Genomic DNA, 13,192 nt, shown 5'->3' with positions numbered 1-13,192 from the left:
TAAAAATTAAATGTGTTTTATACAGTGTGGCGATTTTCTTCAACAACTAATATACGAAAATAATTCATCAATCCTCATCGAATAGGAATCTGTACCGTCCTAACTGCCTGCTATATTTTTAACTTCCGAATTACGCACGAAAAATCAGATTGTATTTGTAAAACACGTGTAAGACGTACCACCTCCGTTCCGCCTACATAACACAGACAGTTATTATTAAGTACCTACCTAATATTTGGCTGTATCAAAGTTAAAGTTAACAACACGTCATCTTGAACTGTCGAACAGCGAAATAACTTACGCTATCATCACTCGGTACTTAAGCAAATCACTTAGCCACCCTCGCGCCATTACAACCAGATAATAGCAGAGTAAATACAAATGAGTAGGTCATCTTCATAGAAACGCCCGAGCGCGGTTTTCGGGGCAACTTACCGATAAAATCAACGCTAAATTTTGTCAGTGTGTGCGTGCGCGCCGCATACGTATGGCGCGCGCTCACATACAAACCGCGCTCGGGCGTTTCTATGAAGATGACCTACTCATTTGTATTTACTCTGATAATAGTAATGCCCTCGAAGCTAAATTCCGTATTGCGTGTAACTTTATGGGTGGTTCTGGCAGTGTGTTACTGTTGGTCTTTGGAATACAACATTATTTATTTAGAGATAGTTTAACCCGCGGCTTCGCTCGTGCGAATAAGCTAGCGTAGCTTTTTACTCGTGAAAAATATTTCAAAATCAGTTTCTAGGTCCGACATTACTTCTTACAAATAAACTTACAAACATTATTAAAACAAATTTTGCTCGCGTGGATTTCATCAGCTTTACCAATGACTCCACAGCTCAGGATTTTAGAAAATTTGGTAGAAGTGTCGCGGGTTCAAAAAACTGGTCGATTTTCATTAAACCCAAAAGTCTAAAAGTTAGAACTGGAAATAAACTAGTTCCAAGAGGGCACAGGGACTATAATGCCAGGGGAATGTGTGGGGAAATAGGTAGGTAAATTATTTTATTGAGTTGAAGTACCAAATTAAACTCTACACCACAATAATTTATTTATTGCTTGACTATGATATAATACTTGTAATGTATTGCAGCTCTTATTAGTAGTTAAAGTTCACGCACTCTAAAAAATTAAAATATGACAAGTCCTACACCAACACTGTCCATCGCTATAGAGCTGCAACACTGTAGTGACCAATCAAAAATGACTTGCGCTCTAAAAATCACTTACCTAATATCACGAGATCGCCGGACGATATCGTGGCGCGCCTTTATGAGGGTCCTGTATCGGTGTGATTTACGTCACGTTAATAAATTCCTGGAGCACCATACCTGAGGGTGCGGCCAGGAGTGCCGGGGTGCGGCGCTCATTAGTGCACGGACGGGCGGGTGAAACGTGGGTGAAACGTAGGTGAAACGCCTTTGTTTGTGTTAAGTACTGCCAAGTACAGATATTGCGGAAAAAATGTTGGTTTGAATTTGGAACCCGGAAATGATATTTTTATGACTGTACTTTTTCATACGGGACGAGCGAGCAGTCTAGAATCGACTGTGATGTATTTAATGGGAATTATGTGCTATTATATTGATTAAAGGAACTTCAACTTTGTTTACTTTGTGAGGGAATGACTAGTTTATGTAGTGAACAATAGTTTTTATACGAACGTAACCTTTCTTTATTTTAAACTAAGAAGATTAGAGTTGGCGAGACTGATTTTTTTTATATTCTTAAAAAAATACTGGACGGCTTTAGATGAAACCTCACATTTATATCTTAGCACAATGATCTGGTTTAACTTTCATCAAAATCTACGTCGACGAAAACGCGGGCAAAAACTGAAGCAAATCGAAAATTATTAAAAAAAAAACAATTTCATAGAAATATACTTGCCCTCACTTCCACATGCATCAAATCATCCATTTCCTGCGTTTTTACTGCCGTCGCACGCCCGTCTGCACCGCCCCATTAATATTCCCCTACACGTTGAGCTACAATGTTCGGACACTATCGAATAATTGAAAAACGTACGCTAGCTTTTATCGTATTGATGGTTTCGGGTTGCTGTCTAATGGAAGGGAAGGGTTGTGGTATGTTTACTACTAATTTCGCTAAAAGAGGGCGCTTGTTACGAGAAACAAGAAGAGCCAGAATGCTAGAACGGGAAATAGAACAGCCGCCATGAAATAGTTTTCAATGAACGATTAACAGAATAGTCCGATATCTTAGAACTTGATAATGACCTTAAATTAATATGTATTTATTTTGAATAGAAAAAAAGATACGGAAGTAACTTACGCCCGTATTCACAAACATTACTATGAGGTCTCACATAATCACATAACATACGAACCAGTCACAGAGCTCTATTCAACGCTGTGCATTCGATTTGCTGCTTCACTTTCTGGCTAGGATGCACTTATGATAAAATTTTATCGACGATTTGCGACATCAAATAGCTTATCGTTTCAAATCGTTAAAATGCCAAGTTTATAGTGGCGCGACCGCGCGTATCCTGGGCCTAATTATCACTATATCCATTCTTGATTATAATCTTATTATACGAGTAGACAAGTTACTCATTTCACATCACTAGTGGTCTAGGCAATCCAGTATTAATGTTGATCGGGCTTATTTGTTTGTGTTGTGACTAGTTATTATTGGCGCGGACAGTATTATTGGCGTATTATTGCGGACTGAAGAAGAAAGATTTGTCTTGTGCCAAGACAAATAGGTAGAAAAAATAGGATATTAGTTTTTGTGATACCTACTTATTTGTACGCGCGGTAGCCGTAATAATATACGGCGTACCTACTTAGATTTTTATGCCCTATTTTGATTGCCTAGGCCTACTAATATTATAAATGTGAAAGGATGGGAAGATGGATGCATGTTTGCTACTCTTTCACGCAAAAACTACTGAATGGATTTTGATGAAACTTTACTGTATTATTGTCTCAACAGAAATATAGCATAGGCCATAGGCAAATTTATAACGATGTGACTAACTGAATTTTACGCGGGAAGAGCCACGGGCAAAAGCTAGTATTAAATATTTGTATTGCATTTTATTGACTGATAAAATCTCTAGTTCGAGTTGGGAGTGAATGATATCGACGAATGAGGGTTTTCACGATTAAAAAATCCGCCAGATGGCAATACGTAGACGGGAGGTACAAATGCTGCATAATTGGTTATTTTTGACATGACATTGACAGATATGTTCATTGTCGTAATATTTGTTCGTAAGTCGCCTGATTAGATCAAATTTCACTGGGCTAGCTTATCAATCCGGACTATGCCTTCGTTTTACAACTCATTTGGATAATAGAGGGCGCTGCCATCGCCCCCGGCTATTATGGCGGATAAAGTACAAAGCAATAAACTCTTTGACTCTTTACTTTGATGGTTATTGTCGCCTTTATAAGCATCCAGTGTTTTTATTGGAAATGAGTTTCAGTTTTGTTCGTTATTGTCTGTTTGTGGATGGGAATGAAGCGCAGTATTAATTATTAAAAATTGTTCTAACTTTGTAATATCTGCGAATTAGTTTGATTCTAATCTTCAAATAGAATTTTATTTAGGGGCATTGTCGAATATATTTCTAGGGCCTCTTTTAAACACTATTGTTAAGTTGTGGTGTCGGTGTGAGGTTCAGGGTCCAATTTTCATGTAGGAGATTACATATCGTATAAATGATCTTGATTTTGGTGCACTTTATGTATCTTTTTCTAGTTCAGTGAGGAGAAGCCACTCAATAGTTTATTAGTCCCTTCTGACCCACCGCACTACCAAACCACATTACCAGTAGTGTCGTGGGGAATATTTTTTCCCTTCTACACTACCAAGCCAGTAGTGTCGTGGGTAATTTTTAAGGGCCATACATCTTCATTCCCATCGACACTACTACCATAACTAAATGTAAAATTTGTAAAATTTTGGATTGTTTTGTAATAAATTATGTTTATATGCAACACTAACCTCTGTGCAATTTTGCAGTTTGACGGAATTTACTGAAAATAAAATATTACCTAAAAGGGCTTATGTACATGTTACGGTAAATGTACAAGTAAAGCGCTTTCAAATGATACCAAACACGGCATATTTATCTTAACTTTATTTTTTTACTCTGTATGGTTTGTCCGCTAGAGGGCGCCACATTAGATTTTGTGAAACCCCATATAGCCTATAACCAGCGGACAATTAAGACGCTTCTAATGATATGTCATTTGTTGAATTCTGATAAGTAGTTTAGAAGTTACGAGGGAATAGATGAACATACATACATAGCCTGTCAAAATCATAACCCTCCTTTTGCTTTGCCGCAGTCGGGTAAAAATAATTTAATTTTTGTTTTTCTTTCACGCAAAGTTATATAGGTATAAGCCCTTTTAGGTAATTTTTTTTTTTCAGTAAATTCCGTCAAACTGCAAATTTGTACCGAGGTTAGGGTTGCATATAAACATAATTTATTACAAAACAATCCAAAATTTTACATTTAGTTACGGTAGTAGTGTCGATGGGAATGAAGATGTATGTTACCCACGACACTACTGGCTTGGTAGTGCAGAAGGGAAAAAATATTCCCCACGACACTACTGGTAGTGTGGTTTGGTAGTGCGGTGGGTCAGAAGGGAATAAGCCGCCACGTTAATCTATCTAAACGATCGCTCTGAATGAAAAGTCCGTTAGACTACGATTATAACGTTAGCTGCTTAAACCCTCAAGAGATGAAGATAGTCAAATTGGGACTCTATCTTATGTCACCTAAAGAATAAATTTCTTTACAGACGAATTCCGCAGCCGGACCTGCTGTCAAGATGACCACATCAAGTTGAGTTGTAAACCGTACTCAAGAGTGGCGATATTCGATGCTTTGTACGGCAGAAACGCGTATGAACCAATCACGTGCCATCAGACTGGAATGCACAATGAAAGTAAGTTTTTATGACTTTGTTTCTTTTGAATAAACCTCTTCCCGGGCTATTTGGAAAAGATGGACTCCTAACGATATGGCCGCATAAATTATGCTACATATTTTAAGTTTTACTGTTACCGCTGCTAATGATTGTCAATTTTTCGTGTGGTAGGTGTACATTAAAAACTATCTAAGCTACCTAGTCCTAAAAACATCAGACAAATGTTATTATGTTAATCTACAAAAATATTTGAATTGTGCAGAAATCGAAACCGCGATCTTTGGAGCGATAAGAGTTCCCCACTTATGCGTCCCTAGGGGTAGGTATGCTCTAAAATACAGCTTCATCGTATGAAAGTATTTTGGAATTATATAATTCATACTATTATAATATAAAATAATACCCAGCCCAATTCAAGTACCGTATAAGTATACATAAAGTTTTATTCATGTTATTTGTACTTATGGACGGAAACTTATTCAAAAATTACCTATTACTATTTCAAAGACGTACCCTATAGGATTGACAAATCCCTGGAATCACATCAACTTCTCTACGAGACCCGACAGCGATATTCCTAAAAAGTAAAAGCTCTATTTTGTGAAAGGCACATCTTATCACAAGTTCAATCTTACCCAGATTCTCAGAACGCTTTGAATAATTTCAATGCCGCCTACAATCCTTAGAATTGCGAATTCATTGTCATATCAAATTCTCAGTATGCTAAATGATAAGGCCGCTTGTAAACATCCGTTTTATAGACCGAACTACGGCCCGATTTTTTCATCTGATTTCGCGGTGGTGTATGGTTTATAATGAACATGTGCACATGCATCGGACACAGGTCCGGCGAGAAAACTAACAGCAAACAAAGGATCCGTTTTTGACGGTTTGTCCGGTGAAAAAACGAATGTCTACAAACGGCCTACCGATACGCATGAAAAGATCAACATAAAATATATGTATGCATGAGCGTAGCATAAATTATGTAAGGGAACAGCGATCTTTAATTTTAACGCTAATTTCAAGAAATACAAACAGTTAAAAAAATAGATAGGAATGACAACAGAGCACCGAATTTCTTACGCTACTTCCCATAGTATAACAATACCGATGCAGTGAAAGTTACGGAAATATATTATTATAAATTCTTACTATCTTGATACTCATTGAATGTGGATTTTTATTTGGCGTAGTGGTTCAGAACTCGATCCTTATGCCAAAGATCACTGGTTTGATCCTCAAAAAATTTAAAGATTTGTATGTTATCGTGACATGGGACTGACGAATGAAAATAGTATGTCTGTCCCTTCTCTATTATGTTTTTGAGTAAGAGGGTATAATATGCAATAAGTGTAATTCACAACTTACGCCCGTATTCACAAAGATTACTATTAGGTCTCACAGTGCGCGTGGAGTGACACATGAACCAATTAAAGAACTTTATTCAACGGTGTGCGTTCGATTTTCTGCTTGAATTAAGCAAGCATCGTTTGTGAATACGGGCGGTAGTTATTGCGCATTGAATAAAAAAAAATACAGTTACCTACAATAGTTTTTAAGGACGTGTCACGCGACATTTTACCAAAAAACTATACTAAACGGTCAGGGCCATACAAGAAACACTTAAACGATAGCCGTTCGCCAGGTGTCGCTGGCGTATGTTTTAGTTTGACTAATAGTGCTCGCCTGCCTCCTGCAAAACAGTCGACAGCACATCAGACTATACATGTTTGTTCCAAAATCGCTCTTATTTCAACGACATAAGATGTACATATTGTGTTGTTGTCTGCACCTTGGTTCCTGCAAAATAAATGTTGACAGCTCACTACTAACTCAGTTTTTGTCCGTAATAAAGTCGTCGCAACAAACGGTAAATAACAGTAGTTATGACAGGAGAAAAATTACTGCGATGGATAAAGGGGGCTGGGAGACGCGGAATTTAATTGTGTATTTGATAGATAAATGAATTTATTATTTGATGACGTTTTCTTTGTTTACAAGTGATCATACAGGATGATTTTTGAAATTGTTGCCAAATTTCCAGGAACGGCTCAGCGTATGATTATGAACAACCCTAATATTACGGGATAAATAGATTCAACGAGGAAAAATCAGCTATTCCATTTAAAACTAGAGGTTGAGTTGAGGCGATTCAACCCTTATTGTTTTTAAAGACAACCCTATATAAATCTTTTAATAATACCTGTTAAAATGCTTAACAGTGTTTAATGTACCAGTGTTTCTTATAATTGAAAAGAATTTGTTTGAAATAATTTAATAACATTATTTTGTACTTTTCTCAGAACGTAATTTATTTTAGTTGCTGTCTGTCGCTCGGAGTCGTATTTTATTGTCCAAAAACAACGTATAAAGGACTTTATCGTCTCAGTCTTAAAGTTTAATGTTGTGTTTTAATTTTAGCATGCATAGCGCCTCATACCCTTGACACCGTGATGCAGATATGTCATGGGAAGCGAAGGTGCCTGATCGAAGCCAGCGATAGGGTGTTTGGTGCGCCATGCAACTCGTCTACGAGGACCTACTTGAAAGTTATTTACGCTTGTGGTAAGTTAAATTATGTACCTTAGTCTGGGTTACACCATCCTACTGTAACTTGAACAAACGTCAAAAATCTGTCAAACTATACAAAAACACCGGTTATCGTTATACATAATTACGGTTAAAGTAAGGTAATGCAACTCAGCTTTAATGATCGTTTTCGCGGCGTAAAAGGCGGTGCCCAAAACACATAACAATGGTGGCACGTGCAATGGCAACTATACAGTGTGTCCGGGCATGTAGTGATCAAACTTTAAGGGCGTAATCTATGGACAATTTTATCGATAAAAATACTTCAAATTTGGGGCTTGACCCATTTCTCGCAAAATTACGAGGATTTAAGTTTTTAATTTTTAGTTTTCACCTCTTCCTTCAAAAACAAGTGAAAACGTGGGTAACTTAACATTAATAAGTAAATATTTTATATCATGCGATAGCCAATAAAATTATCTATTAGTAGAAGTAGAAAACGGAAACAAGTTTCATACATTTTAAGGGAGTAAGAATGGATTTAATTAGAAAAAAACATAACTTTTTTCACTTCTTTTTCAGTTATTTTCCAACACAAGAAAAACCAGGTCGTTAAGGTATGTTTTATTTGCATTGTATTATTAGTATTTGAGCTATTCTACAAAACGAATGTAAATTTATTAGTCTACGTCTATTAGTTTCGACGTAATTGTTGAACAAAGATACCCCTACCCAGCGGTTTCCATAGCGCACGCGACATGCGAAAATGCACTGCCTGAAAGAATCACACAACCTATTCCGATTACTATGGAAACCGCTGGGAAGGGGTATCTTTATTAAAAAATTACGTCGCAACTAATAGACGTAGACTAATAAATTTACATTCGTTTTGTAGAATAGCTCAAATACTAATAATACAATGCAAATAAAACATACCTTAACGACCTGGTTTTTCTTGTGTTGGAAAATAACTGAAAAAGAAGTGAAAAAAGTTGTGTTTTTTTCTAATTAAATCCATTCTTACTCCCTTAAAATGTATGAAACTTGTATCTGTTTTCTACTTCTGCTAATAGATAATTTTATTGGCTATCGCATGATATCAAATTTTTGCTCATTAGTGTTAAGCTACCCACGCTATCACTTGTTTTTGAAGGAAGAGGAGAAAACTTAAAATTCAAAACTTAAATCCTTGTAATTTTGCGGGAAATGGGTCAAGCCCTAAATTTGAAGAATTTTCACCGATAAAATTGTCCATAGATTACGCCCTTAAAGTTTGATCACTACATGCCCGGACACACTGTATATTATAGGAACAATAGTGTCTAGACAAACCTCAAGAGGATTTAAGACACTATTTAAAGCAAAGATGTAACGGCTTAATAATAATAAATAATAAATAAACTGACATGCCTGTATCTGGAAAGCAAAAATGTTTTTCAAAGCATTTTGCAAGTTGCAATACGTGGAAGAGTTACGTTTTCAAACTACCAATATTCAGGACCGTATCGAGTACCTAATTCATCGATTCACCGATACTTGAAGGACTACAAGAAATTTCTTTGCTAAATATAATATTAATCTTTAGTAAGTACCTACTTTCACAAATAAAATGTCGCCAAAATACTAATCTCAAGTAATTTTTCAGTGCAGTTAGGTGTTCTCATGGAGAAGTACGAAAGTAAATTAGAAGAAGACGAAATACCGAATGGTAAAAACAAAATGAAAACTGACAATGATAACTTTTTCGACGAAACAGGTACTTAATCAAGCTTAACTATAAAATATTTTTGTTTTGATAATAAAGTTTATTTTGATTTTGTATATCCAATGTTTTGAATACAATTTTGTTTTGTTTCATATTCAATATTCAGTTAAGCGTGAAAAATACTTTTTCCATAAAATTATTTGATTGAAACTATCATGAATTATGTTATTTACTTTTATACGACAAATTAATATAATTATAATACTTACCATGATTGATACTTTCGAAGTCGGTTCCAAAGGTTAAGAAAAACATATTATGCCGGCACCGATTCATATTATTTTGTCGTAATAAATAAATTAATAACGTATAGTAATTCTTGATTACTTTTTAGTGCATTTTATTTATTTATTTCTTGCTTTTTAGTTGACTTAGACTTAATTGATACTATTGAAACACGTACCTAATAGGTACGCGCGTATAAATTTTGAGTGTTGCCCTTGATTTCCCTAGTTTCCCGTCATCAGATCCTGACTTGGTGACAATGGGACCCTATAAACTAATGTGCTGTTTCAAATTAGAATGGGTAGGCGAAAGGTGGGAGCAAATCAACCCAGCCTTGCCGATGCCTGAAGAACCGACGGTCGCTACTACCACCAAAGCCAGTGCGGAAGTGACGACCCAGAAGAATAGGAAGGAATCTGATATAAGTGCAGGTAATCTTTTTTCTTTTAAGCATGACAAGGCAGGTTTGATGAGTTATTTTCAACCAAAAGACGGACGTCTGAAGCTAAGGCCTCTCCTAAGGATTTCTACAGTGACCGGGTCTGCGATGCCCGTATTTAGGTGATTCCTACGACCTTCAATAGAGATCGTAAGTCCACCGAGTGGAAGGAGTAGGACATCATGCCACGGTCATCTAAAGAAGCGTTTATTTTTATTCAGTTTGAACAGTAAGATAAGTATTTACTCGTTAGATAGACATATTGAACCGCGACATACCTAAGTATGCGCTTTGTAGTTTTTATGCCTTTCGTAATTAAATCACAATTTAACTCAGTTACCACCGAATAATAAATTTGTTATGAGATCAATTTCATTCAAACAAATTAAATCTCGTCCACGATGCATTTCGAATATTAATCATCGAATAAATCATTGTTCGCTTCCAATATTGTATTTAAGCCGTAGGTAATTGAAACATAGTGTTGTACAAGTGTGATTAAAACGGTTAATTACCTGGTTTTAAAATATTGCACACTTATCAGTTTTCGTGATGCGTTAAAACGTTTTGTTGACGATGCAATATTAATGTTATGACACTCCCACAATGCTTTCGCGCGTTGCGGTTTAATGAAACGTGTTTTATATAAGTTTTTCCATGACAATATGCAAATATTGCATGCCTAGATCACATTTCAACATAAAATAATATGATGCAATAAAAACCATTAAACCATTCTTTTTAAAACCAGTGGTCATAGTCCATAAAAAGTCATATTCGTACTTATCATTTGTAAAGCATCGTTTCATAAAAAAATATTACAGAAAAGAGAAAACTATAACGTGATTTTCTTTCACTCAGTTTCGCTGCGAAATAGCACTAGTAGTACAATTACTTAAGATGTGACAGTATTTATCTTTCTGCTGACATCCGTAGTTAATAATACCTATTTTTCCTACAGGATCGTCCCAAACACAAATAAAACAGAAGATATTCATCTACATGGGCATCGGTGTTCTGATACTCATAATATTAGTAGCCGCTCTCTTTGGGTTCCGCTACTATTACTACGTTCGGCGAACGTCCGAGCACTCCAAAAACGGGGACATGTTCACTACGGAACCACCGAACGTTTTCAGCGATGGCGCGTCAGATATCGACAATGATATTGACGTCAGCCACATTTCTGGAACCTTCTACGATCCTGTACATCCTGACATGATTCTGTATAGAGACTGTCCAGGGAACAAGGGTTCTATCAGAGCCATGAGGCCCCTCTCAACTATATACCCTTGTTCTGGAGTCAGTATGTATGGAAACGAATACGTGCCTCCACCGAGAGTGATTCAACCCTTGATAGAAGAAGACGAGGGTAGGGTGCGGAGTCCAAAGAGTTTAGGTACCTACTCCAACTCGCAATTATATTATGGGTGACGGCAGGAGCCAGGGGGCAGCGAGGATGCCTCCAGAACGTATTGTTTTTGATCCTGCTGATATATTCTACGTGTAAATATGAGGAGGGGATGAAAGGGTAATTCGTATTGTAAGACAGTCTAAATGGAACGAAAAACGAGTTTTTATTTCGAGTGAGCAAAATTGCGGAGATTTTTTGTTAAAAAGTTTTCTTATCTGTGAGTTTTCTATGTGGCCAATGAGCCGTAGCTCAAGCTTGTGAACTTTGCAGACAGAGTGACAGGTGTCAATATACAACTTGATTGATTCGTCGGTTCATTCGCGCCCAATATTGCTTGAGTTTTTTTTATTGTATGTTACTATTGTTAGGCTGTAAGTAGTGGAAATTACAGTGATATAAATATTTAGTTCTATTATTTTCCTAAATATTAATGTAGGTAAAAGATATCAGCTGACTCGAAATAAAAACTGGGTTAAGGATGTGTAAATACGGTCAACTAGGATTGACAATGGATGTGTCTTTGAGCGAATTTTTCTATCTCTATCACTCTAAAGTCGCTGACACAAGAGAGACAGAGATAGTAGAATCGAATCAGTTGTGCAATAGGTTCTGGGGTTACAAAGCACGAATGTGTAAAAATCAGCTGGTAAACATAACTATAAATAATAATATCAATGTATAGTCTACGATTCAAGAAAAATAATAAACTTCCTATTTTCTTTCCTCTATCTCACTAAATTAAATATTGCAAATATTTAGACGCACCTCTATAATGAAATTATTGTCAAAAATAAATATCTACTAGCACGTACGTCATGAATATAACAAGCTGTGATTAATAATACGTTTAAATAATACGCATTTAAGCTATTATACTGTTCAAATGTAATTTGTAATTATAATCTAAGTACATAATATAAAAAACTAATCTGTGAAATCAATGTCATTTAACTTTGGTTTCGTTACTTACTTTAGTTAGTACATAATTATGATTTTCATTTATATGTTTCTGTAAAAATCACAAACAATTGTAATCTTTTTGTATTGTTTTTTTAATAAAACATTGCAAAGTTTGTGTTTTATTTTATCCATTCTTCAACGCTATAATAGGAGATCAGAGGACAACCAGTTCAAATTAATGCACCGGAAAATTATAATTATCATGGTTTCAAATTAAATTATGAAATCCAAGACTTGTTTTTGGCGGGGCATCTCCCAGAAGACACCGGCTCGTACTAATTTAAGAGGATTCTTCGTAGTTCAAGGCTGATTTTTCAATCACCAGATAATTTTAACTGGAGAATAAGTTTGGCACATTGACAGTTTCAGTATAGGATGATTGAAAAATCAGGCCTCAGACAATTTACGAAACAGTTCCCTAAAACCTGAGACAAAACGAAACGTGGGGGTCTCTAATGCCCGTTTTCACCATCCATCCATAGGTGGTTAAGTGTCCTCTATGGTAACACATAACAGGATATTTTTTCAAAGGGGTCACTTAAAAATAGGGATTGATGGTGATAGTTTCACGGGGTAGTCGCCGGCATACAAAATACTATGTTTTGAAAAATCGGTCTATTTTACTTTGATCACCTGGCTTTGATCATCCAGGTGATCAAAGTGAACTCAAGCGACAATTTGGTGTCCTTTGATCACCCATGGATAAGATGACCTGGGTTATCAAAGTGGACTCCAGTTAAATTATTATTTTAGTTTCCTTTGATCACTTATAAATAAATGACACCTCCTCTGAATAGTCACATGTCCAATCGTCGTACTTACATAATATTTTGTTTTGTAATATTTTTGATATTTTCTAAACACTGCAACAAACATATTGGATATGTACAGTCGACAGCACGTCAACGTAAACACTGTGGTATCTTACGTAGTTG

At 36.0% G+C, this 13,192-nt stretch overlaps 1 protein-coding gene across 1 annotated transcript in view; it reads left to right on the top strand.

Moving 5' to 3' along the window:
• LOC135074447 (protein eva-1-like) overlaps nt 1–12,370 on the top strand; it is a 45,895-nt gene extending 33,525 nt beyond the window's left edge. Inside the window, exons 4-8 of the mRNA XM_063968740.1 lie at nt 4,794–4,940; nt 7,347–7,490; nt 9,100–9,210; nt 9,741–9,875; nt 10,845–12,370. Coding sequence (XP_063824810.1) covers nt 4,794–4,940; nt 7,347–7,490; nt 9,100–9,210; nt 9,741–9,875; nt 10,845–11,317 — 1,010 coding nt within the window. The 3' untranslated portion in view covers nt 11,318–12,370. The remainder of the gene's footprint in view (nt 1–4,793; nt 4,941–7,346; nt 7,491–9,099; nt 9,211–9,740; nt 9,876–10,844) is intronic.
• The last annotated feature ends 822 nt before the right edge of the window (nt 12,371–13,192 follow it).

The sequence above is a fragment of the Ostrinia nubilalis genome, chromosome 9 (genome assembly GCF_963855985.1).
Source record: "Ostrinia nubilalis chromosome 9, ilOstNubi1.1, whole genome shotgun sequence".
NCBI lineage: Eukaryota > Metazoa > Arthropoda > Insecta > Lepidoptera > Crambidae > Ostrinia > Ostrinia nubilalis.
This window is presented reverse-complemented; position numbering and strand designations above follow the sequence as displayed.